Source organism: Mesoplodon mirus, assembly GCF_964341445.2.
Source record: "Mesoplodon mirus genome assembly, chromosome: 14".
Taxonomy (NCBI): Eukaryota; Metazoa; Chordata; class Mammalia; order Artiodactyla; family Ziphiidae; genus Mesoplodon; species Mesoplodon mirus.
Genome location: NC_138990.1, coordinates 14,536,261 through 14,562,459, shown reverse-complemented (window position 1 = coordinate 14,562,459; position 26,199 = coordinate 14,536,261). Strand labels below are relative to the sequence as shown.

The 26,199-nt window shown below is 56.6% G+C and overlaps 1 protein-coding gene across 1 annotated transcript in view; it reads right to left on the bottom strand.

Moving 5' to 3' along the window:
• KCNIP3 (potassium voltage-gated channel interacting protein 3) overlaps positions 1–25,997 on the bottom strand; it is a gene marked incomplete at both ends in the record, with an annotated part of 91,862 nt that extends 65,865 nt beyond the window's left edge. The window contains 3 exon segments of the mRNA XM_082642751.1: positions 11,775–11,940; positions 25,895–25,975; positions 25,977–25,997. Of these exon segments, the coding sequence (XP_082498877.1) occupies positions 11,775–11,940; positions 25,895–25,975; positions 25,977–25,997 (268 nt within the window).
• Between the last annotated feature and the right edge of the window lie 202 nt (positions 25,998–26,199).

Genomic DNA, 26,199 nt, shown 5'->3' with positions numbered 1-26,199 from the left:
GGAGGCAGAGGGTGTGTTTGTGCAGGGCTCCCTTGGACCCTGTGGAAGAGAGCTGGGGGCCCATCCTCCTCCAAGAAAGACTGCCTGGAGAGGGGAAGTCTCAACAGTTGGGTGTGATAAACAACAACTGGGCGGTGGCATTGGCCTGGCCCCGGCACCCCGCAGGAACAGAGTGGAGAAAGAGCGGGAGATGCTCAGAGTTGCCCACGCCCTGCCCTCTTGCTCCAGCCTTAAACCTGAAACAGTCAGGGGGAGGGGATTCCGGGGTGAATGAAGGTCTGGAGCTCTAAGGCTTCCCTGAGTACCCGCTAACACCTGAAAGATGACCACAGGATGTGCACAAAATTTCATCTGAATGGCTGGAAAGAGCAATTCCACAGAGCAAACTGAAAGGCTCAGAGGTGACAAAGAGCTGCGCTTCCTCCAGCTTGTTTCATACGTTGATGTCAAGTATTTGTGCTTTAGCAGCCGCCCACGTCCCACCTCCCCGCTTCCTGCCCCCAGGCAGCTCCTCCCACCCTGGCCATCCTGGGAATCCCGGAACCAGCATTCCCCGGAGCTGGAAGGGGCTCAGAGGGAGACCAGCAAGCCCAGGCCTTTGTGATTGTTGTCAGATGAGGGACCTGAGGCCTGGGAGGCAGACTGCACCCTTAGGTGACACAGACCTGCAGTATCCCCTCCTTCCCTTTCTAGAAAGACTGAGACAGAGAGAGCAAGAGAAAGCACCCATGAGCCTGCAGCGGTATCAGACGGGTAAGAAGGTTTAGAAAAGGTGCATAAAGCTACCAGCAGTAAAGACACCCATGGATTGAAGCTCCACTAAGCCAGGGCGCTCACTGACCCTTCCAGATGCCCTGCAGAGCAGGTGCCGTTTCCTACACCCCTGCCGGGTTGGACAGATGAGGAGGGGGCTCAGTGTGGGCAGGAGAGATGCTCCAAATCACCAGCCAGCAGGAGTATGTGGGAGTAGCTAGAAGGATCATGGCCAGAGGCTTCGAGACACATGCCAGGCACCTCCCTCTGCCCCTGGGCCCAGCCCCCAGGCATCTCTCTTCAAGGACCACCATCTTCAAAGTTCCATCCTCCCCCAAAATGACAGCTTGGAGAGAGGAATTCTCAGCAACTGGAAGGCAGGGCTTAGAGGCATCATGGGCAGAGACGGCATTTCCCTTCTTTTGAAAAGCCCGGGGTGACCCTGGGCTCCCATTCCCAGCAGCAGCGGTGGTCCAAGTGCCCCCCGGAGGTCCCTGAGGTTGCCCCTCTGCCTTAGACTCACATTCCCATCTGAGCTCCCTCTGCAAACCTTCACCGTATCAGAATCCTGTCTTCTGATTCCTAGAGATTTATTATTGCTTTTGAGGGTTTTAAACCATTATTATTCGACCAATTTTGAGATGATTGATTATATGCTCAATTTTTAATTTGGATCCTTCTTAAAATAGCATTCATTAACTTGACAAGTATTTGGGGCCTGTGCTGGGCAAGCACCAAGCTCTGTGCTAGGCACTCGGGACAGGGCAGGGAACAAGATGGGGGACCCGCCCCTGGAGAGGGGACAAAGGTCAGGTTTTCCAGCCCAGCCCCGCTCGGCCTTGGCCCTTTGTCCCTCAATGTCCATGAGCTTCTTTGAGCAGCATAAGCAGCTTTCAGCTTTGGCTGAAAAGCCAACATGTCACATGTCTACACTGCCTCATCTTTATGTTTTAGAGATTGAATTTGATTTCTCTTTAGGGAATCATGTGATTTCTTTAGCTTCCTTCGCTTTCCTCCAATAACAGGATAGAACAAAAGGACACACAAGACCCAAGCTGCTGAGGGTCTCTCCTTCCAGGGTCTGAAGCTCCTGACACCACCCCTTCCTGGGGCGTCCTGCCAAGGAAACTGCAGGGCCCCAGACGCAAGAGCCCTTCTCCCTGTGCCTGGTCTGCATGGTCCGCATGGCCCAGCCTGGGACGACGTCCTGCTCAGCCCTTGAGCACCTGGCTCAGAGGGGCAGTGGGACCCAGCCTGCTTGGAGTTACTCCCACTCAGGCCTCCTCCCGCAGGCCTGAGTCTGAGAGCACAGGCTCCAGGGGAGCCCCCCACTGCGTCCCTGCTAGAAATTCCAGGTTGGTGGGTTTTATAGATTTTGAAAGATGGCTATCACTGATTGAGCACTTTCTAGACACAGGCCTTTCTGCACGCTTGCTCGTTTTATTTAATCCTTGCTACAGATGTCATATCTGTCTTTGCTGAGGGAGGAGAGGGGTCCCCAGTGAGGGAGGGAAGAGGGGAGAGGACCCCCGGCCCGAGAGCCGCCAGCTCCCTCCCAGCCTATGCTCGCTGTGCCTGAGCCGGTGCTCCCTGGAGAAGGAAGCCCCCCTCCCACCTGCTTTCCCTCCCCAGACCCACGGGTGGGGGAGCCCCGGCTTGGCACTCACCGTCCACCAGTCACAGGGCAGGACTCCAAGGCTGGGCGTCCCTTCCAGTCCTGCTCTCAGGACCGCTGTCCCCCATCCCCCCTGCCCCATTCAAGGTGGGCACAGTTTTAAACCCCAAGCCTGCCCCTTCCTGCCCCCTTGTCCCCAGTCCTGCCAGAGCAGTCCTCAGCTCGAGCCAGCTCCCCAGAGATGAAGCGGAAGGAGAAGTTGATGATGTTGCCCAGGTGTTTCTTGCAGCCGTGCTGGCACACCTGCAGCCTCAGGGCAGCCCCCTGGGCCGGGCCAGGGGCCTCGCCGCGCCCCGCCATCGCCAGGCCTGGCCCAGGGGCCCTTCTCCTGCCCTCGCTCTGCTCAACCAGCCACAGTACCGGCCCCCCAGCCTGCTCTGTGCCTCCTCTGCCTGCGTCTCCCCAGCCTGGCACTCAGTCTTTCCTCTAGAACCCTCTCTCTCTCCCGCCTCTGGTCTGTCTCTCAGTCTCAGCACCAGTCCTGTGGGTCTCAGCCTGTCCCTCCGTGTCTCGGCCTCTCTGGCCTCTCCTTCTCTCCTCTGATCTCTGGCCCTGCCCTCTGTCCTCTCTCGGCCTTTCCCAGGGCCGCCTGTCCCTCAGCCCAGCCCAGAGCCCCCGGGCCGGCCGGCTGGTGCCCTGCCGGGGTCAGCCCTGCTCCTCCCCCAGCGCCGGCCACTCCCCTGGCTCCTCGGTGGGGCCCAGTGCTCACTCTCCCTGGAGGCAGAAGGGCTCCTGTGGCTTCCTGGGCTGGGAGGGCATGGGGGGGGGTGGGCACTGCTCCTGAGCTCCCAGCAGCAATGGGGGAGGTGCCACTGGGGTGATTTTCGGCTGAGGCTGTGATCTCATTGCACAGGGGCCTCATCCAGGTCCTGGGGCTGCTGTGCAGCCAGAAAGGGAACAGCCCTGCTCCCATCCACCCCCTGCCCAGGAGGCTCAGGGGCCAGGGACCCTGGGCAGAGCTGGGGGATGAGTGGGGGCCTTGGCCTTTGGCTAACTCTTCACCTCTGCCCTCTGCTCACTGACCCCAGTCCCCAGCCCTGCGGGTGCCTCTGTGGAGTGGAGAAAGGGGAGATGGGAAGGGATCCCTGTGTTGAGGGGGATAAGGAAAAACCAAGGATGTGACTGGAGCAGGCATTGCTGAAGACCCACAGCCCACATTCTCGGAGCACCCGGTGTGCGCAGGCAGCTCGCTAAGGCCCTTCTGGGCATCAAAACAACCCCACGAGGTACGTGTGGCGGAGAACAGCACTGCAGCATTCTCCTCTGCTCTTTCACCTACAGAATTCAGATTTCGTTGGGGGTGGAAATGTGCCCAGCTTGAAAAAAAACGCCATCCCCCGCCTTCCTTGCAGTCAGGGTGGCTCAGTTCTAGCCAGTAAAATGTAAGCATAAATCTTCCAGAGATTTCTGTGAGAGTGTTGCTTTCCTGATGTAGGCATTACCACTTCCTCCTTTCCCCTGATTTCTCCTTTCTCTTGTCGAGAACAAAGCCATGATGGCTGGAGCCAGAGCAACAACTTTGCACCTGTGAGGGAAGAAGCAAAAAACCCCAAAGACCTTGACTCTGATATCCCCAAGCTGCTAAACCAGTGCCAGCCACTGCCTAGCCCAGATTTCTCAGACAGGAGATACATACCTCTGTCTAAATTAAGCTACTGTTGTTTGGGGTTTCTGGTGGCAGGCAAGTGAAAGCATTCCTTCCAAAGTGAAAGGCCACCCGTTGTACCTCGCACTCCTAGCCAGTGAAAGGACGGACACAAGGGGCTTCTCGTGTACCACAGGTGCTGTGCTGCTCCACACTGTTTCCAGGCACAAGCAAAGGCTGTGCAGCAGGTCCAGGCTGCGTACAAGCAGCTCTCCCCTTGGGCCCGATGACCCAGCACATTCAGTGGTGCACAGTGTATCTGTGGAAAGCTAGGGTGTCCCGCGGGGCCCAGGGTAGGCCCCGATAGGAGCCTCTGCTTTTGAGCAAAGCCATGCTTTCTTTGGAAGAAATCTCTTCTTCTTTTGACACTACTTCTGGCTCACTCCTGGGCCCTCGGGGAGATGGAAGGCCTGACTGTGGGACACCAGGTGACCCTGAGACCCGAGCTGCCCATCAGGAACTAAGTGTCCACCTCTCCCTCAGCTCTAAAGGGGCACGCACAGCACGCCACCATCACACACAGGTGCTATGTATAAGCTCAGGGTCGGGGGTCTAGAAGGCTCAGGTAGGTGTCTGCTCATACATGGGGCTCAGACCCCCATGGTAACAGCTGCATCACCACCTTCCCCTCATCCCACACTTGTGGCCTCATGGGGAGTCCTAAGACCGTTTGAGGAGGAAAAGCACACAGAGCTGCAAGAAATGCTGGCACCAACTAAAAGTTGACATGGCAGCCCACTCAGTGGGGAGGGGCAGTGGAGAAGGGACCTCTTCCTGGTGGGCAGGACGTTGAGCCCATCTGCTTGCTCACATTGTCTGGAAGGAGGGGTGGCCTGAGGTACAGATGGACATTGACTCAGGGGTGGGTACTAAGCATGCGTTCAGGGGTCAAGGAGGTGGAGGGAAGAAGATTGGAGGAGTGGTGACTAGGAGGTGTGAGGATGTCACAGTCCTTTGTGGATGCTGTCCAAAGGGCAGCCAGGCCTGAGGAGGCACTGAGCGTCTGGTGGACAAGATGGCCTGTCCGTGCACATCAGTCAGCCTGTATTCCTGGCCATGAACAAAGGGCCATGGGGGACTAAGATTACTTGTGGGTACACGAAATGAACTTCCCCTCACCGGGCTGATCTGGCTACCGCTGTCGTCGGGTGCCCAGCCTGCCAGCAGGGTGACAAGCCAGCCACCAGGTGGCAGGTCAGCTCCACCCTGGCAGGGACCATCATATACTCTGTCTGGAATTGACATTCATTCTGAATACAGACCTCGCTTTCTGCCCACCTTGCTTCTGCCAACAACACCGCCCATTGCTGTGTCCTACGCATCATTGTTACTGACTCAAAGACTCATGTTACAGCAAAGAATTGTGGCCAAAGGCCAGTGCTTACAAGACCCATGGGTCTCCCCCTATTGCCCATACCCAGAAGCGGCTGGACTTACAGAACAGTGAAAGAGCCCACCGTACACTGGTTCCAGCGCCAGTGGTGAGGTTCAGGTGCTGTCCTGGATGTGCCACCATATATGGGGCTGCTCCTCCAGCCAGAAGAATGGGTCCAGGACCAAGGGAAGCACCAGCCCCCAACCACATACTTGCAGCATTTTTGCTTCTCATCTGCAATACTTTGGGCTCTGGATAAGAGGTTTTACATCCCTAAAGAAGAATGCTGGGACTTCCCTGGCGGTCCAGTGGTTAAGACTCTGCACTCCCAATGCAGGTGGCGGGGGTTCGATCCCTGGTCAGGGAACTAAGATCCTGTATGCCGTACTGCATGGCCAAAAAAGCAAAAGAAGGAGAAGGAGAAGGAGGGGGAGGGGGAGGGGGAGGGGGAGGGGGAGGGAGAGGGAGAAGGAGAAGAATGCTTCCCCAAAGGGGAGACACCAGTGCATCTGCTGAACTGGAAGCTGAGACTGTCCCCTGGCCATCTGGGGCTCCCCACACCACTCAGGCCAACTGACATGAAAGGGTGTTGGCTGGGATGAATGATGCTGATTATCCAGGGGAGAAGGTGTTAGCCCTACATGGGGTGGAGGATGGGAACTATGTCTCGGACCTAGTGAATTCACCACGCAACCTATTCATATTGCCAAATCCAGGGATCAAAGTGAGTGGAGGTGGGGTGGAGTTATAGGTAGGATGACCAAGGGCTCAGATCCCTCAAGAATGAGAGTTTGGGTCACTCCACCATGGGTTGGTTCTTAGCTGAGGGCCCTGTGGTGGATTAAAATGGCCACAGATTTCATACTGCAATTCCACGGTAAGGTAGTCTATTTCCCCTCCCCTAGGCTGAGCCTATGATTGTTTTGACCAATAGCATGCAGCAGAAGTGATGCTGTGTGAGTTCTAGAGCCTCGGCCTCAAGAACTCTTTGCCTTACTTATTGGAACACCCCTTCCTGGAAGTCAGCCATCTTGTACCTGAGTCCACCATGCTGTGAGGATGCTCAAGCAGCCATGTGGAGAAAGACAGGCACTGAGGCACCAGACGTGTGGGTGGAACCTTCCTGAACCTCCCAGTCCAGCCCAGTCACCAGCTAAGCAAAGGCAAGTGAGTAATCACAACTGATGCCATGTACAGTAGAAGAACCATCGGGGGGGAAGGTAGGGGGGCCACCCAAATGCCTGACCCACAGAATTCGGAGAAAAAAATGGTGGTTGTTCTAAGCCACTACATTTGGGGGTATTTTGTTAGGTATCAAAAGGTAACTGAAGCATCTCTCCTTCACACTGGGGGGTGCTGAACTCTCCAGAGAAATCCTCTTCACAAATCATGTTCCCGCCAGGCTCTAACCATTCAACTTTCTATACTTTTGATAAGGGTAAAAGCTTCAAAAGCCATGTACAGTTTTCAGATAAATCCTTGAAAATTTGCACCTGATCTGGCATCTCACTTTGAAACATGATGTTGAGTATATCTTGGTGCTTCAAACACATTAAAATTCTGTTAGGGACTTCCCTCCTGGCCCAGTGGTAAAGAATCTGCCTTCCAATGCAGGGGACGTGGGTTCGATCCCTGGTCAGGGAGCTAAGATCCCATGTGCCTCGGGGCAACGAAGCCCACACGCCACAAGCGCCTCAATGAGAGAGCTCGCGTGCCGCAAACTACAGAGCCCACGCGCCACAACTAGAGAGAGAGAACGCTCACGCCACACCTAGAGAGAAGCCCGAGCGCCACAACGAAAGATCCCACGTGCCTCAACGGAGATCCCGTGTGCCGCAACTAAGACCCAACACAGCCAAATAAATTAAAAAAAATTTTTCTTAATTAAAAAAAAATCCTGTTAGTATATAGTTTTATATCCTTATGTATTATAGACAAGCTAATTTACCTTTTCATCCCCGTACCTTTCTACTACCACTCTTCTTTTTTTAACATCTTTATTGGAGTAGAATTGCTCTACAACGTTGTGCTAGTTTCTGCTGTATAACAACGTGAGTCAGCTCTATGCATACATATGTCCCCATATCCCCTCCCTCTTGCGTCTCCCTCCCTCCCTCCCCACCCCACTCCCCAGGCGGTCACAGAGCACCGAGCTGATCTCCCTGTGCTGTGCGGCTGCTTCCCACTAGCTGTCTGTTTTACGTTTGGTGTCTACTAGCGCTCTTTTATCACGCGTGCTGCTGCTGGTGGTGGTGACTTTATGATTTTATGGAGGTGACAAAACCCCAGGAGAAATGAGTATCTCCCAGAGATGGAGGCGGTGGCTGAGAATCTGGGTCTCCACTTTGGGGGAAGGCGCAGGAATGTGTCCCTTGGCGTGGGGAATGGTCACACCGTGTCACACAGGAGCATGTGGCTGCAGCTCCGGCGTCCCTACCGGAATGGGCTGGGACGTGGGGCGTTTCCCATAGCGGCAGGCAGGGCCCTGGCCTTGTCACATCCAGGCCTCCTTCTCTGGTCCTGTAGAGTTTCTGCAGACTTCCCAACAGCCGAGAGTAAATGCCTCTCTGCTTAAACCAGCCAGCCTCGAAGACCCCAGGTTACTCTGTGGGTGATATCATTATTCCAGGCTTACAGTTAAAGGCACCCAGTCCCACTGTCCTCGTGGGAGCCAGACTTGAGAAGCGGGTCTGTCCGGTTGGTGGCTCAGCCGTGCCCCTGGAGAGGGGGCCTGACATTCTGATGTCAGAAGGACATCACCCAGAAGGACTTTCAGGTGCCGGGGAGATAAGCAGAGCAGCTCAGAGTGCCAGCCTCTGGGTCACTGAGGATGGCCTCCCAGCGCTGGGGAGGGATGCACTTCTGGGGCCATGCCAACAGCTCTGAGCGGCCTGGTCCCGGGCCCACCCATCTTAAAAGGCCACCGCTGCTGACTGGCTCCCGACTCCATGTTGGGGCTTTTACAGCCCAGGAGTGACCCCCAGGGCGCAGCAGCAGCAGCTCGTCTGGCCCCATGTCCTGGTGCCACCCGGTCCCTGAGTCCCGCCCACTCCTTGCCGAGTTGCTGAGGCTCAGGCCACCCTCGTGTTCCACTGGGCCACGCTCCTCGGGTCCTGCTCTAAGATGTCCCAGAAATCTGTGGCTCAGGCCGCTTCTGCTGAATGGAAACCACCCCTACCGCCAACAAGGGTGCAGTGTCCCGGCCACCTGCCCGCCTTCCGCAGGCGCCAGCCCAGGACACCCAGCTGGGCCAGGCTGAGCGCGGGGACAGAGCCACACTGAAGGGCACGATTGTCCTCTGCACCCAGAGCCCCGGGAGGCTCCTGAGGAGCCGAGGCACCTCGTCTGCACACGGCTGATCGTTTCACAAGCACACGGAGCCCTTGGTGTGAGCAAGGTGTCCTCAAGGGATGTGCTGGGACTGCAGAGCGATGCTCAGTGGAGAGGGGGGTGCACTGGGGTCCCGGCTCCTCTGCCTGGGAGGGTGGCTGCAGCCTCCGCAGACCCCGAGCCCCGCCTTCCCGCAGCTCCCGAGAGAAAAGTCAGGGAAGACGCACATCAGGGTGGGCGCCCTGCCCGCAGCACATGAGAGACGCTCCAGGTCAGAGACCTCACTCAGCCCCTGACCCGTGGGACCCGCTGACTCGTGTGACCTTCTTGAGGGTCTGTCTGCTCTTTTACTTTTAGTAAAACAGAGTGACCCTCCGTGCCAGCCTCACACAACTAAGGATTGAGTTTTCCGTGTTCCACATGGCCTGGCAGGGTGTCTGGTGAACATGTCACCAGGGGAATGGGCAGGGCTGGGCAGAGCCCTTGGTGGTGTCCTGGGCCCTGCACCCCTTCCCCACCCCCACTGCTGCATGGCCGTGACCAGCCATTCAGCAAAGGCTTCCACACGGCACTAGAAGGAGCTGACGGGAATAGACGCTGCCATCTAGGAGCCCACTGAGCTAAAGGTGGGACCTGTGGGCGTGGTCCCCTCGGCCCCGTTTCCTCTCGTTGTGACCCCAGACACACCCAGCCTGCCCCCTGGGCTTGCTCTTCCCTGTGTCCACGCATGCTCAGGTGTGCAAAAGGCCTCAGAAAGGGGGGCACACCACACCCCAGCCCCATCCTGAAGACCACCGTGTGCCAGATGTTTCTGCTGGAAGTTGGAAGCTGGAGCCAGGGCTCAGCAGGAGAGAGGCCTGGGAGTGGGGTGGGTGCTGGATGCCGAGGACCGGGGAGGCAGAGACAGACACCGGGGTCACGGAGGGGTTGCAAGATCCACAGGAGGAAAAGGAGGAGCCTGAGCTGCTGCCAAGAAGACCCTGGAGATGCAGGCCGGTAAGAATTTGAGCCTCAAATGAATGGAGAAAGATGTGATGTACACATATATGCAATGGAATACTACTCAGCCATAAAAAAGAACGAAATAATGCCATTTGCAGCAACATGGATGGACCTGCAGATTATCGCACTAAGTGAAGTAAGTCAGACAAAGACAAATACCATGTGATATCACTTATATGTGGAATCTAAAATACGACACAAATGAACTTATCTACAAAACAGAAAGAGAATCACAGACATAGAGAACAGACTTGTAGTTGCTGAGGGGGGAGGTGGGGTGAAGGAGGGAGGGATTGGGAGCTTGGGATTAGCAGATGGAAACTAGTATATATAGAATGGATAAACAAGGTCCTACGGTAGAGCACAGGGAACTCCTGTGATAAAACATAATGGAAAGAATATGAAAAAGAATATATATATGTATAACTGAGTCACTTTGCTGTACAGCAGAAAGTAACACAACATGGTAAATCAACTACAATAAAATTGGTGGTGTGATGAATTGGGCGATTGGGATTGACATGTATACGCTGATGTGTATAAAACTGATGACTAATAAGATCCTGCTTATAAAAATAAATAAGTAAAGAAATAAAATAAAATTCTTCAGATCGTAAATCTAAAAAAAAAAAAAAAAAAGAATCTGAGCCTCCAGCGAGGCGAGGCTGGGTCCATCAGAGCACACCCGAGCCCGTCGGGCGCACAAGGCCGGCCACACGAGGGCGCCACGGCTCACCTCTGCTCCCTGTTCCTACCCTAATGGAAAACAATTGCTTTTACTCTGCTGCAGAAAAACAGCCCTGTGAAGATGTGAGCTTCCCAGTTAAGCTGCTTGTATGAAATTGTAGTAACCTCATGTTTCTGCGTCGTCCCAAGAAGCTGGAGAGAGAGAGCGCACATGGACCCCACATGTGTATTCACAGGCCCCAGGGCCTCCATGGAGGCTGCTCTGGGTAACGGAACGGTCAGAAAAGGGTGACGAAGCAGCACAGGTGGCAGGGGCTCAGGGAAGCAGAAGGCAGGGGACTGGAATCATGCTGGGAGCGCCCTCGAGTGGGTGTGCAGGTAAAGGACAGGGGCCTGGCCTGCACACACTGCTGGCCCCACCCCCATCAAGCCTGGGAGGCTGGGGCCATGAATATACCCATTCTCCAGGCAAGGGGACTGAGGCTCCCTGGAAAACACAGTGTCTGAGACAACGAACAAGACACAGCTGTCAGGATCCAAGTCTGCACCTTTTCCTTAAAGTCAAAGAGGCAGAGTCTCATGCACGCCTATGTGTGTGGTCACAGGAGTGTGCATGGTGTGGTTGTGGCGTGAACACCTGTGTGTGATGTGTGTGCACCCACATGTGCTTGGTGGGTGTGCACAGGGGTGAGTGGGTGGTATGTGCACACTTGGTGGGTGTGCACAGGTGTGAGTGTGTGGTATGTGTGTGAGAGTATAGGGGTTGCATGAGGTCCCCCCTGCATCTCTTACTGCATCACAGACACCAAATATCACCAACAGCAAGTGCCGGCCAGCCATTTCTGCCACAAACTCCCAGAACGCAGCATGAGGTAAAGAGCCAGCCCCAGCCCCTGGGCTGCACTGGGCAGGACCGAGGAAGGGCTGAAGCCCGGGCCTTCTCCTCACCCGGCCCCTGCACGTGTTTGCACCCTGCAGGTGAGTATCAGCGCCCCTTTTCACAGAGGACGTAGAAAGGAAGACTGTGTCACCCAAGGTCACCCAGCCGGCGAGGCTCTGAAGCCCCGCTCCATCCTCCCAGCTGGGGAAATTGCAGCACAGTCCTAAGGATCTGTCCCCACCTCCCTGGGTCCCGCCTTGAGGTCAGCACCCTGCGCGGAGCAGGCACCGATGAATGGGAACAGGCGTGAATGATAGAAACGTGTCCCCGCGGAGGCAGAGGCGGTGTGGCCCAGGCTGGGGTCCCAGGGTAGGTCTCTGCGCTCAGAACAGACCCCCACCTTCTTCCCAGCCAGCCCAACCCCTACCTGAGCCCTGCGGGGCTGTGCTGGACAGGATCCACTTCACCAGGCAGCACCGCATCAGGGCCTGGCGGGTGAGTCTCGGCCGCTGCCACTTGACGCCCTCCTTCTTGCTCAGCGGTGTGCGCCCGGGGTCCCCAAGGAGACTGCCATCTGACACCTTCATCACCTCCTGCAGCAGGAACAGGCAGAGTGGCCCTGAGCCCTTGCTCCCTCAGGGGACCTCCAGGTCGTCCCCAGGCCAGCCCTGAGGGGGTCCTTCCCTCCTCTCAGGGTCTAGCCTTTCAGGGATGCGTGCCAGGAGCCCGCAGTCCCGTTGCTGCCCCCGCCCCTGGTTATCTCCTGCCTGGTTTCTTAGCAGCCCCACTCTCTCTCCAAGAGCCCCTGGTCACTGCTTGGCGAGGCCACCTTGCAGGCACGGACAGTGTCCGCTAGAAAAAGCTGCGCCAGTGATCCAAGCTGGAGGAGTGGGTTGAGAAAGACGTTAAAGGCCACCGTAGGGCTCTGTGCACCCTGTGCTCCCACACACACTCCCCACCAGCCACACCAGGCTGCTCTGTGAACACACCCCTTCCACACTTGAGCCCTGCTCATGCTTTAAGATCCCGCTAGCAAGTCACCTCCCCCATGAAGCCCCCCTGGCTTCTAAAGCTGAGGGAGTTGGGTCTGTCCTTGCATCGATAGTTCGACAACAGCACGGACTGTGCAGTGGGAATTTGCTGGAAGAACTCCCGATTGAAGGCAGGGTCTATGGGCAGGGTTTCCCCCACTGGGCACCCTGGTCTGTTACGTGATGGGGTCCCTGGAAGGAGGGAGGTGAGGGTCCAGACTTGCTCATCAACACCCCTGACCCTGGCACGGGCCTGGTTGTCAGAGCCAGACAGTCCCTTAGAGATCACAGTCCAAACCCCTCACTGACTAAAGCCCAGAGAGGGGAGCAGATCTGCACAGGGTCACACAGCGAAGTTGGCCTCCTCACTTCACGCCAGAGCCCTTGATCTTTTTTCACCTGGAGGCAAATCAAGGCCGCATCAAAGGCCCGAGGACCTCCCCAGGAGGGGGCACATGGATGCAACCCACTACTGTACCCTGTGCAACCATCTGAAGAAACGACTCAAACAACTGATGGGGGAGGGACTTCCCTGGTGGTCCAGTGGTTAAGACTTCGCCTAATGCAGAGGGTGCAGGTTCAATCCCTGGTCCCCTGGTCGGGGAACTAAGATCTCTCATGCCTCACAGCCAAAAAGCCAAAACATAAAACAGAAGCAATATTGAAACAAACTCAATAAAGACTTTAAAAGAAAAACCCAAAAAACAAAACTGACGGGTAGAATCTTGGAAGAGGGAGCTGTGGGTGGGATGTTAAGATGCCGGGCTGTGAGTGTGGCTAGGGAAAGGACAGCCCGGGGTCACAGTGGAGGCCCGGAGTGGTGAGAATTGTTTTCCTACATCAATATTTTGAGCACCCTCACCTGGCCTGCCAGTGGCCCACCACCCTCAGTGCCCAGGCCGGCAGCAGGATGGCCCTCTGGGCATCTGTTGAGTCTGGTTTGCTGCCCTTGTGCCATGCCTCCTGCTTGGGGCGGCTGTGCCATAGGTGTGGCCTGGCCCGCTGGGTCGCTGCCGCAGGTAGCCCCAGGTCCATGGTACCCAGGATGTGCGGTCTGAGCTCCAGACGTGGGAGAAAGCAGCGCACCCCCGTGGGTACCAGTTCTGAGTGGGTGGGTTGACTGGCCAGGACAATGGCCAATGGGGTGACAGGTTGGTGATATCCCTCCAGGGTTGTGGGGTGTCACGTGGGCTACATTTGTACAGTCCTGAAGAGTATATGGCTGTCCGAAATAAATCACAAACAGATGTACATTCGAGCAAGTTCTGCAGATGCTGAGACTCCAGCGCAGCCCCTGCCTCGGTCAGGTTCTCAGGTACAAGGAACAGAGAGACGGACCCAGGCTGATGGTAACTGGAAAGGAATCAGCAGTGGGGAGCCCAGGCCGGTCCTCCCCGGGAAGGACAGAGAGCCCAGGCTTGGAAGACAGACCAGAGCAAAAAGCAGGCTGCTGGATAGCCAGACCTCAGCCACGCTCACCCACGGGACAGCAAGGGCACCTCCGCTGCTGCTGAATAACCCGACCCTGGGGCTAGCACTGCCATCCCAGGGGCACTGGGCCTGGGACCCCCCATGGGTGTGATGGCCCTGCTGCCCCTGGAACCTGGAGGCTGCTGCTGGGGGAGTCTCGGTTGAGGCCCTAGCTCCAGGTTCAAGGTCAAGAGCAGAGGGGTCACATTGTCCCAGCCCAGGTCATATGCCTAATCCCTGGCTGCAAGGAGAGCTGGGAAAGCAAGCTTCTGGCCTTTTAGGTTCTTTCATGCCCTCTAGGGAGGCTTTCCTGACCTTGAGGAATAAGAAAAACCCTACAAATAACCCCTAAATTGTGGAGTTTGTGCGAATGCCCAGGTGAGGGGAGGCTGGTGCATGGCCTCCTGCAAGCTCTGGTTAGGAGGGAGAACCCTCCAGGTGCTGAGCTGGCTCATGACCCCATGAGGCCCGTCCACATTTGGGGCTGGGCGGCTGGCCTCCTGGTCAGCTTTCGGTGGAGTGGCCGTCTAGACAGGACAACATCCAAACCCCTGATCCTGACTTTCAGGACCTTCCAGCCAGGTCCCAGCTGCCGGTTTTCCCTCCTGTAGTCATCACCCCCGCAAGCCACCTCCCCAAGACACACCCTCGGCGGCACCCGCCACATTCCTCCTCTTCTCCAAGGCTCAGCTTGCCAATGGGGGGGGTTAGGGGTGCCCAGAGCTGCAGTTAGGGTGGGCACTCACCATCCCAATGGGGTAGAAAGAGGGGGTAAGCGGGGGTGGCCAGGGGCCCCAGGGTGCCAGAGATGCTGAGGGAGGCACCCTATACACACGCACGCGCATCCACACACACGCACGTGCATCCACACACACATGCACCCACGCAATGCACACACATATGCATGCACGCACACACATACACACACGCACGCCCACCCACACACATGCACACATGCATGCACATCCACACATCCATACACACGCACATGCACACACACGCACGCTCATCCACACACATGCACGCACACGCACGCACATGAACACACAGGCATGCACATGAACACACATGCATATCCATGCACACACGCACGCACATCCACACACATGCACATGCACACGTGCACACAGGCACTGCCCAGGCTGTCAGAGAGAGACCTTCTCCATTATTAATGATCTGCTTCAGGAGAGAAATGGCCTCGATGAATAAAGTCTTTCTTTCAGTCCAGGAGGCAGGTAGGGGGAAGTCAGGCAGCTGGTGCTTCATTATTTCCTGAATTCTTTGCTGTAGGCTCTGCACATGGGCTTAGGAGAGAACATCAGAGGGAGAAACTGAGGTGGCCCTCAGCATCCCCGGCAGGAGCTGTCTGTAGGGACCCCACCCCCCATCTCAGGACGGCGCTGGCGCTGCTGGCAGGGGCCGCCCTGGCAGAGCCTGCGGCTAGTCCTGGGCACTCTGTCTTGCAGCCAGGCCTGAGCTGATGTGGGGAGACCCAGCCGGTGGCCCGGGGTTCTGTCCGGCTGGGAGGGCCCACAGGGTGGGGCTGAGAGCCCCCCTCATGCATGTCTATTCTGGGCCTTAAGGTCACCTCGTTGTCATGACAACCCCAGGAGGTTGGCAACACCATGCCCATTTTAAAGATGAGGAAACTAAGTCTCAGAGAAGCTTGGGGGCATGCCAGGGCCACACTGCACTCATGGCCTCCTGGTTCCAAAGTTCAGGCAGTCTTGGCCACAGGCTGTGCTGCTTAGCTTTCCTGGGCCAGGCCCCTGACAGGCCTTGGAAGATGGGGAGGGGCTCCCAAGCCCCCCAGCCACGTCAGAGTAATGGTTTACTAATGTCCCAGGCTAAGGAGTACCTCTCCTGGTGGAGAGGGTGGACGAGGGTGGAGGAGCCCTGGGCCATGTCCAGCTGGCTGAGGGCCAGGACCCCGCTGTGAGGCCCACAGGTAGGGCCTGGGATGGCCTCCCACTTGAAATGGGTGAGGGGGTCCTGACAGCGAGGAGAGGAAGGGCCCACAGTGGCTGGGCACGAGCAGGGCCACACAAATGCCAGGAGGGGCCGAGGCCCGTGTACTTGGCCCATCAGAAGGTGGGGGAGGGAGGAGGCCGGGGGAGTGACCACCGGCTCATCCTCAGGACTAGTTGACACTCGTCTGTCTGAGCGACGGTCTGCCGGGGCTGTCAGGGAACGGTAATGGCCACTCCACTCCCTCCTCCTGAATAGGGGGCTCTCGGGCATCGAAGGAGGGAGCCCCGCGAGGGGACACCACCTCACTCCCTGACGCTTCTGTGCAGGGAGGTGACAGAGTTGACGAGGCCTGGGTTGCTGAGGAGACAAATTAAATCCCCGGCCAGCCTGCTTTGAGGCCCCAGTGGCTTCTGCTGCGTGTCAGTAAGACCCAGGGCCTGTGCGGGCCTGCAGACCCCTCCGTCAACCCCGCCTGACCCTGCGAGTCCATCGCACCTCCACTGCCCGCCTCAGCTGTTCTGCGCGTGCCCGCATGCCCGGCTGGAGCACCGCACAGCTGTGCGCCTGCTGCTCCTCCGCCACACACTCCTCCCCCGGCCCCTGCACACTCCTCCCCCTCCCCCTGCACACTGTTCCCCCCTCCCCCTGCACACTCCTCCCCCTGCACACTCCTCCTGTACATTCTCCCTGTCAGGCCTCAGTCAGACCAGGTGATGGGAGACCCCTCGCTCTAGGTTGCCGTTCATCATCCATATCAACACCTGCTGTGCTTCCCAGCACACTGCTTATGAACCTACCCTATTTATTTGTTTCCTGGTGCATTTCTTTCTCTTTCTCCTGGAATGTCAGCTCTGAGAGCTGGCCCTGGCCTGCTGTGTGCGCTGCTCTTCCGCATCACAGAGTCCGACACCCAAGAGGCCCTCACGTCCAAAACTCAACAGTAAAAGAACAAAGCATCCAGTTAGAAAATGGGCAAAAGACAGCCACAGGCATTTCACCAAGGAAGACATGCAGGTGGCAAATAAGCCCACGAAAAGTTGTTCCACATCATTAGCCATCAGGGAAATGCAAATAAAACCATAAGGAGATATCACTTGTACCATGGGAACGGCTAAAATCTCAAAAGGTCACATACTATATGATTCTATTTATACAACATTTCAAAATAACATTTTAGAAATGGAACAGATTAGTGGGCCAGGGGTTCAGGATGGGGGGAGACGTGGAAGGGGGGAGGTGGGTGTGGATATAAAAAGGCAACACGAGGGGTCCTCGTGGTGATGGAACTGTTCTGTGCTGTGACTGTGGTGGTGGAAACACAAATCGACATGTGATAAAAGTGAGCAGCACTATACACACACGAGTGCATGTATTATAAAACTGGGTAAAGGGTATTTAGGGGCTGTTTTATTCTCTTTTAGTTTACATCGTTATTGGAGTAGGATTGCTTTACAATGATGTGTTAGTTTCTGCTGTATAACAAAGTGAATCAGCTGTACATACACATATATCCCCATATCTCTTCCCTCCTGCGTCTCCCTCCCACCCTCCCTATCCCACCCCTCTAGGTGGTCACAAAGCACCGAGCTGATCTCCCTGTGCTATTCAGCTGCTTCCCCCTAGCTATCTATTTTACACTTGGTGGTGTATATAAGTCCATGCCACTCTCTCACTTCGTCCCAGCTTACCCTTCCCCCTCCCCATGTCCTCATGTCCATTCACTATGTCTGCGTCTTTATTCCTGTCCTGCCTTAGGGGCTGTTTTATTTCTTACAACTGCAAGTGAGTCTACAATGATCTCAATAAAGTTTCCATTAAAAAAAGACTCTCGTACATACAAAAAAAATACTTAAAAAATACAAACACACACAAACTCTTCAATAAATACCCTAAAATGCCCCAGTGAAAGCCCCCTAATGCTCTCGCCATAATTTGCCTGAGACCTTCTCCCCGCCTGCTCTTGCCTGATGCATTTTAACAGCGGATGGAGCCATCCCTCCACCCTCCATGGGCCTCAGGGGATGGTCAGAGTTGGGTGGCAGAGACCAGTGAAGCCAGAAGATCTGGGTCCTGAGGTCACACAGCGTCCCCAGCAGTACATCTGGCCATGTAAGCATTGTGGGCCAGGTCCCAGAAATGGCCCTAGGCTGGCCCCAGGGACCTGCAGTCTCCTCGGAGCCTCACAAGGTCCCCTCAGGGCAGGGGCTGCAGGTGGTCTGAGCCATTTCCGGCCACTCACCCCAGACTTGCAGCTCCTGCCCAGCCAGTGGGGTCCAAGGGCAGGTCTCAGCTTCCTTCCAAGTCCCCGGGTCTGTGGGCAGCAGAGGAGGGACGGAAAGGGCACTGCACCGGCGATGCACCTACTTTCCAGCAGGTACTGAGCTGGGTGCTTTATTTAACGCTCACACCAATCTTTCGAGGTTCCGTAGGCCCTCCTGCAAATTGCCCAGCTGAAGCCCAAATCCTGTAATAGGACTTTCTCACACCCTCTCACCAAGCTCACCACGTTACCCGTGGTGTGTGTTCTCTCTCGGCCAAGGGCAACAAGGAGTCAACCAACTTGTTCACCTTCAGGTGTGTCCTGCTGGGCTTTGGCTGGAGGGGGTGGAGCATCTGGGAGAATCTCGTGCCTGGTACAGGGGATGAGTTAGACTCTGGGTGCCCGTAGCATCCCTCTAACTCCAGCCCTGAGACTCAGCAGCCCACATAGTGGGGGAGGGTGGGAGGGGCTGGAATTTAATGCTGTTGTTTTGTTTTCATGGCGTTGTTATGGTTACCTCAGCGACTGCTACTAGCTGTCCTTTTACGATAATGATTTACAGATTCCCTTTTAAATGAACTGACTGACATTTAAAATGTGAGTTAATTTAAAGGAAAAATAAGAAACAATAGCACAGGTTGTGGCAGATAAAACCAGATCGGGGGCTTCCCGGGTGGTGCAGTGGTTAAGAATCCGCCTGCCAATGCAGGGGACACGGGTTCGAGCCCTGGTCTGGGAGGATCCCACATGCCGCGGAGCAACTAGGCCCGTGAGCCACAACTACCGAGCCTGTGCGTCTGGAGCTTGTGCTCCACAAGAAGAGAGGCCACGACAGTGAGAGGCCCGCGCACCGCGATGAAGAGTGGCCCCCGCTCGCCGTAACTAGAGAAAGCCCTCGCACAGAAACGAAGACCCAACACGGCCTAAATAAATAAACAAATAAAATAAAATAAAACAAAACAAAAACCAAATCGGTGAAGGCAGAGTACAAACAGCTAGGAAATTTGGAGTCTGATCACGGACTGAGGTGTCCCGTTCAGTGACCACTCCCTGCATGTGACTACTGAACATTTGAAATGGGGTTAGTCCAAACCGAGATGTGCCATCAGTGCATATACACACTGGGTTTCAAATCCTTCTTAGTAGAATGTAAAATAGCTCATTAATAATTTTTATATTGATTACACGTTGAAATAATATTTACATTGGGTTAAATACAATATATTATTAAAAATAATTTTTTTTTACTTTCTTTAATGTGTCTGCCGGACCATTTAAAATGATACCTGTGCCTTGTAACGCACTCCTATTGGCCAGCACTGTTCTAGATGGTTCTCAGAGCCGCCAGTTGGGGGATATGGGGCAGCCTCCCGCTGCCAGGGCACACCCTGACCCCAGCTCCCCTTTCCCACCCACGTCCAGGCTGGCGTCAGTCAGAGCTGTTTCAGAAAGGTGGTCTGGTGGAGTGTGGAGGAGAACTGGGGGACAATGAGGCAAGTGGCTAACTTGGGGGGCTGCCCAAGTTGAGGGGACGACGGTGGGGGGTTGAGCCAGGCGCAGGCAGTGGGATGGGTATTTAGGATCTGCTGTAGGTGTACGTAGTGATGGAGGGGTCAAGCTGACTTCTCAGTAACTGTGACACTGTCACCATGGAGATGGGTACCGGAAGCGGAACAACCGCTCATGCCTTCCGGCTCCCCACACATACGGTCCAGATTCTCCACAAGGACACTCCATTCTGAACCATCATCTGAGAGTTTTCACCACCCCATAGAAAGAGGCCAGATCACTTTAAACAAACCACTGGCACCTGGACCGGGACATCCCACCTGGTGGCTCCTCAGCCCCAACAGGCCCCCAGAAAGGCCAGTAGTCCACAGGGTGGCTGCCCCTGCTCACTGCCCCATGCCCAGCGTGCACAGCTCCGTCCTGTGGAAGCCCATCTGGTCAGGCCGTTGGGGGCACTCCAAGGCCAGACCATTGAGCAGCTGGCTCAGCTTCTGTGGTTCTCGTCAGCTGGGCTCCAGAGAACCCCCAAAGAGTATCTCAGAGAAGGCTCGGCAGAGGTGACCTGTGGGCACGTGGCAGCCTTTGGGGCGAGAACATCCAGGCTCCCTTCCTCAGAGGTAATGTTATTGAGTCAATGCATATGCAAAAGGCACAGCTAACTTCTCCCAAATGTTTACAGGCATTTATGCAGGAGACACAGCATGAACAGTTTCGTAAGAGCCACCAGGACCCACTGGATGCTGGTTCAGAGACACACTTAGCTGAGGAGGGGGAATTTCAAGCTGCTTGATGTTATTGCAGTCAGGACAGTGGGAAGAGGTCTGTGGTCAGCCAGACAGGGACTTGATTCCTGGACCCTCACCTCCTGGCTGGGCCACCTTGGACAGAGTACTTGACCACCCTGATCCTCAGTTTGCTCATCTGTAAAATGGGGATAATAATAGGGCTTCACGGGACCATGGAGAAGGTTAAACAAGGTGACATATACAACCCCCCCAAGCAGGAGTGATTAGCACTATTCTTCACCCTTCTGATGCTCAGTGCAAGGCGCAGGGCCAAGCCCAGGGCCCAGTGACATCAGCGGAGACACCCAACTCGCTCCACTCAGCTGGCTGCACATGAGAATCACCTGGGAGACTTCCCCATCTCTGCCTGCCCGGGGGGCTGCATTATTGACTCAGTGGGGCCTGTGCTGCTCTATTTTTATAAAGCTCCTCAGCCAATCTGAAAGTGCAGCTAAGGTTTAGAGTGCTTATCCCACCGGATAGGAAACTCTGGGCCTTGTCTGTGGGAGGAAGGACTCTGGGGTTCTCAATCTCCCTCCTTCCCGGGGTGGGGGGGAGGGCGGGGCGGGGCTGGAGCTGCCTCGAGGCCAGAGCCTGGGCCAGCGGGGACGTGTAGCCCTGCTGAGCTGTGGGGCTGCCTGGCGCCCTGACCCCATCCATGGGTGCTCCTGCAGGCAAGCTCACTGAGCGCCCACTCATCTTTGCTTGCTCTATTTCCAGCACTTGGGACAGATGGCAGGAAGTGGCAATGGGCGTTGTGTCGTGCGGGCCCCAAGGATTTGGGATAGGGAGGCTTCGGGGAGCCTCGATTCTCCTTCCACCCCTGAGCACCAACAGATACGGGCCAGGCACCCTGCCTCCTGAGAGGGGAGCTGAGATCGTCACGAGTCCCTGAAGAACACAGGCGTGCGTGCGCGCGCGCACACACACACACACACACACACACACACACGCGCGCGCGCGCGCCTGGGTGCCGCCCCTCCCAGAGCACTGGAGCAGGGGAGGGGAGGACTGGCTTGTCCCTGCCCTGCCTCTCATGCTGCCACCTCGGCCAGGACACTAGCTCTTCACCTGCCTTCTGCTGCCCAGGCAATGAGGGCTTCTCATCGACCCAGGGGTGGACTCTGAGCTACTCACTGACAGCATTCTCCCGTCGGGGTGCCCTTCCCAGGCTCTACTCAGTAATCCCAAAATGATAACACTGACACTCCAACCATTTACGGAGCTCTTGCAATGCGCCAGGGGCTATGCTCAGCGGGTTGGTGTAGGATCTTATGTATCTAGGAGGTCGATGATATTTCCTCCTGGAAAACGAGGAGACCATGGAACAGGGGAGCTAAATAACTTGTCTGAGGACACACAGCTAGGGCAGGAGGGGGCTGGGACTGAGCCCAGATCTGCTGATGCAGAGCTGGGCTAACAGCTGGTGAGGCGCAGCTGTGTTATCTCCGCAGCCACCTTCGCTCCTGGCCGGGCTGGTCAATTACAAATAGCGGGGGTGGGCCTTGTGACAGGCCAGGAGGCATATGTGTGGGGCGGGGCGATCTGCACCACAGCATCCTGGAGCTTTTGGTGGTGGCCTCCCCACCTCTACACCCAGCCCCCACTGCTCAGCACAGGGCCCGACCTCAAGTGGCGGCCTGGCAGAGGCTATGAGTGCATCTGAGGCTCAGATGGGGTGACTGAGGCCCAGGGAGGGGATGGACCCTGCCCGAGCTCACGGAGTCACTTGGGCAGGGTTGGGGCTAGAATTTGGCTCTCTGGGCTCACTGCCCAGAGTGCCCATCTTGAGAGAGGATTTCTTTTTGGCCTCACCCCACAGCATGCGGGATCTTAGTTCCCCAGCCAGGGATCGAACCCACGCCCCCTGCAATGGAAGCGTGGAGTCTTAACCACTGGACCACCGGGGAAGTCCCGAGAGAGGATCTTAAAACAGGGCCAGGCATAGAACCAGCAGTGAGAATTCGGATTTACCCCTTGCCTGCCCCGGAGGCACGTGCTGGAAGCAGGGGAGGACCGGGGGCGGCCGCAGAGCCGGGGATGAGGCCGGCAAAGGCCAGCAGCTGCTCTGCCTAGCTGAGGCAGAGGGCCGGCCTGATGGAGGGCAGAGCTGGGCAGAGACTTCAGGCGACAGATCAGAGCGGGGAGGCTGGGCCAACCGGGAGACGGGACAGGCCCCTCTCAGCTGTCCTGCCCAGCTCAGCTCAGCAATCCCCCTCCAACTCTGGTGCTTGCAGGTCCCCTTGGTTCTCTCCCTGTCACATGGCCGCTCTGTGGCGCTCTAGGATGTGGGCTGATCACAGCTGACAGATGCACCCGTTCCAGGGAAACATCAGTCAGCTGGGGATGGGGAGATGGGGAGGGCAACACAGTGACTCACTCCACACTGCACCCTCCTTTCTGTTCTGTCTCCTTCCGGCCCGGGGCTGGAGGACCAGCAAAGGAAGACTTGCCAAGTTCTTTCCCTTCTCCTTTCTTTGCCTTGGAAACCAAACTTGCCCCTCTTCCTCACAGAGGCCACATTCAGGGCTCTGCAGCCGCTCCTGGCCATCACCAGAGATGCCTTGGGGTGGGGCGGGAGAGTAGATGGGCCCCAAGCCAGCCCGAGGTGGCAAAGCAGCTCCCTCTCTGGCAGAAGATTTTGATGAGAAAAGGGCTCCTGATATCAAAATGTTGGGGTCCTTTCCTTTGCAGCTCTGGATCTGCAGCCCAGACAAGGGGCTGTGGCTGGCTCAAGGTCACATGGCTAACCGGGAGACGTGGCCAGGGGCGGGATCTGACTTATGTGCACTCTCCAAAGGATTCGGAGGGTGCAACAGGCCATAACTCCATGGAGCCAGCCCCCACAGGGATGGGGCACCTCTTCAGCTGCCTGGTCACAGGCACGCCCCTCTCTCCCTGTAGCCTTCTCCCATGACCTCCCCATCCATCCCCCCAAGCCCTAGGCAACTGAGCTTTAGAGCAAGACAGAGCAGGGTTCAAATCCCAGCTGTAACACTTTATAGCTTGCAATCATGGGTGGGCCTCAGTTTCCTCATCTGTAAAGGGAGCGCAATACCAAGAGCGACCTCAGGGCTGCCTGGGGGTCCAGGGGAATAATGCAGGTGCAGAGCCTGCTGGAAAGACCACGGAGGGAGGAGTGGCCACCTCAGGGCTCCTGCCCTTCAGCCTTGACCTTGTCCCAGGCTCCACCTAGAGAAGAGTCAGAGCCACCACACTCCCCATTACAGTTCAGGGCTTTGATTACTTTGGAAATAGGGGAGAAGATTAGGGTCCACCTCCCACAAATGCCCCACAAGAAGGCAGGAACCGGGGCAGGTAGCGGGTCCCAATGGACATGCCGGGTCATGAAGACATCCCTCCCTGAAGACCCAGGAGCACAGCCTGCAGTTCTCTTTGCTCCTTTCTCCTAAGAGTTCACGGAGCTCAAGTCCTGGTGCTGGGCTGGACGAGCCCCCCCCACCGCCCCCCGTCCCCACCGCACTGGAGCCTCGTGTCTGTGAAAGGGGAAGTGGCAGTGCCTGCCCTCCCAGGACACTGTGAGGATCCACAAATGACAGTGACAGGCACTGAGGGTGGCTGAGTCAGGCAACTCCCAGCCTGTGCTCTGAACTGTAGTCCCTGTTGCCACTAGAGGGGAAGGTGATTTTCATAATCCTCCTGCTGACCTTGGTGAGGGACCCAATGGTGGCTTCCCTCAGACCGCTGGCCCTGCCCGGCCCAGCACCAGAAGGTGAGGGGCCCACTCCAGCCTCTGGCCAGCCCAGCTGCAGGAAGGCCCCCGGCAGGCACCGCGAGATCCGCTGGGGCCCGGCTGTGAGGGAAGGCGGAGGACAGTGTGGGGTCACAATGGCCAAGGGAAGGGGAATATGCACCTGCGGGACTTGAGCCACTCACTCCACCCATCTGGCAGGGACAGGGAGTGGCCTCCTGGCAGGTAGGGCCAGCAGAGGAAAGGCAAGAGGAGGAGGACTGTCCCATGCCTGGTGGACGGAGTGGGCTGTGTGCACACCTGCGTGCCGCCTGACTCTGTAGAAGTCCCCACCCCTGTGTGCACACGGGCTATGCAGCACGGGCAGCTGTGGGCACAGTCGCAGGGCGTGGCTGTGCATTGCACGTTCATAGTGACGACCCTGGATGCATGGGACCTGTGCCAGCTGTGGCACGTGTGTGCAGCAAGCACATGGCACGTGAGCGTGCGTGCAACAAGGCGCTAAGTGTCTCTACTTCTGCCCTGTCTGCCTGAAGGTTGTGGGAGAGGCTTAAGGTGCCTGGAGAGAAAATACCTTTTCAACATGCTCTGTTGCCTGCCTCGAAGGGTTTCCTGTCAGCACTTCTGCCAATCCTCCTGGCACCCCTGAGCAATGGAACAGATAGAGCAGGGGTGGCCTGGGGCTCTGGGGTAGTGTGGCCTGGAATCAGCAGCCACAAGCCCACTCTGGGCTGCTTGTCCTCACGGGTGACAGAGAGGCAGGAATCCATCTCTGGGCGGGGGGTGGAGTTGGGGGAGACTGCCAGATGCCAGCCCAGTATCCATTCTTCCTCACCCATAAAACCCTGATTTTAGTCGAGATTTATTTTTGCCCTTCTTTCTACTTCCTGCTGCCTGTATGTGCTGGCTGGAGCTCCAGCAGCCATTTTGGACCTTAACGTAACCTCAAGAATAGAAGCCAGTGAGACAGATGGAGCCTAGTCCCTGCTGACCGTAGGGCTTCTGTGCCAGCCTTCTATTGCCTCCCTCCGGACTTCTGCATGAGAGAGAAATGCAAGCAACCTTGGTCAAACCACTGTTATTTGTTCTGTTACGAGCAGCCAGATCTAATCCTGGTCTGTCTTCTTCCCTCCAAAGCAAGACTGTCCCAAACACGTGGGGAGCTGGCAAGGCATCAGGACAGATTTTCTGAGTGTTAACTATTCTGGGGGTTAGCTTATTTTCCTTTCCCTCTTTATTTTTCATTTAATTATCCTTCATCCTTCCCAACACCTCGCTACCATCTCTTGAACTTTGTTCCAGGCATTTTCCTTGCACTCTCTGTCTCCAACCTCCCAAGCACCCCACAGAGTAGGAACTAATCACATTCGTCCTTGTCAGGGGTCTCCTAGCCCTTTAGGAAGTGGATATTCATTAATTACTTGGATAATTAAACAATGCACTCACTGACCAGCCTTCAAGAGTAAGACACCGCCTCCCAGCACTCAGCCTTCCCCCAACGCAAAAGGCCATGGGCCCAGGCTCAGGGTCAGCACTCTGGCACCCGTCCCAGGGACTTAACTGTACCAGGTGGCTGACCCCAAGCTCCTCTTCCGTCCAGCTTCTGTTCCACAAATACCTAAAGCCCCTGCCGTCCAAACGGGGCCCCAGGAGTCTAGCCTCCCAGCCAGGACACCCCAACACTTACTTTCCCAAAAGCGACCCTACAGGAGACAGCAGGGGCTGGGGTCAAAGGAGGAGGCACAGAAACGCTCCCTGGTCCAGGGCAACCCCCAGAAGCTCCCGCTCTCCACCCGCGCCGGCGCCTACCTTGGCCCGCTGCATCCTGGGCACCAGAGGAAACTGTTGCCGGCTTCCCCACCGCGCAGCCGAGGAGAACAGGACTGCCGGGCCGGGCTGGCAGCTGCCTCATGTTTGCTGGGACCCAGACGTAATTGTTACCAGCGGCTCCGCGCCCGCCCCCTGTCCACCCGCCCTCCCTGCGCGCTTCTACCCTAAGCTCCGCCCCTTCTGCTCTGTCTCCTCCCCCGCTCCACCTCCCCCCACCCCGTGTGTGTCTCTCCCTCTCCCTCTCGCATCTTTTCCGTCTCTCTCCCAGGCTCTCCGTCCCACTC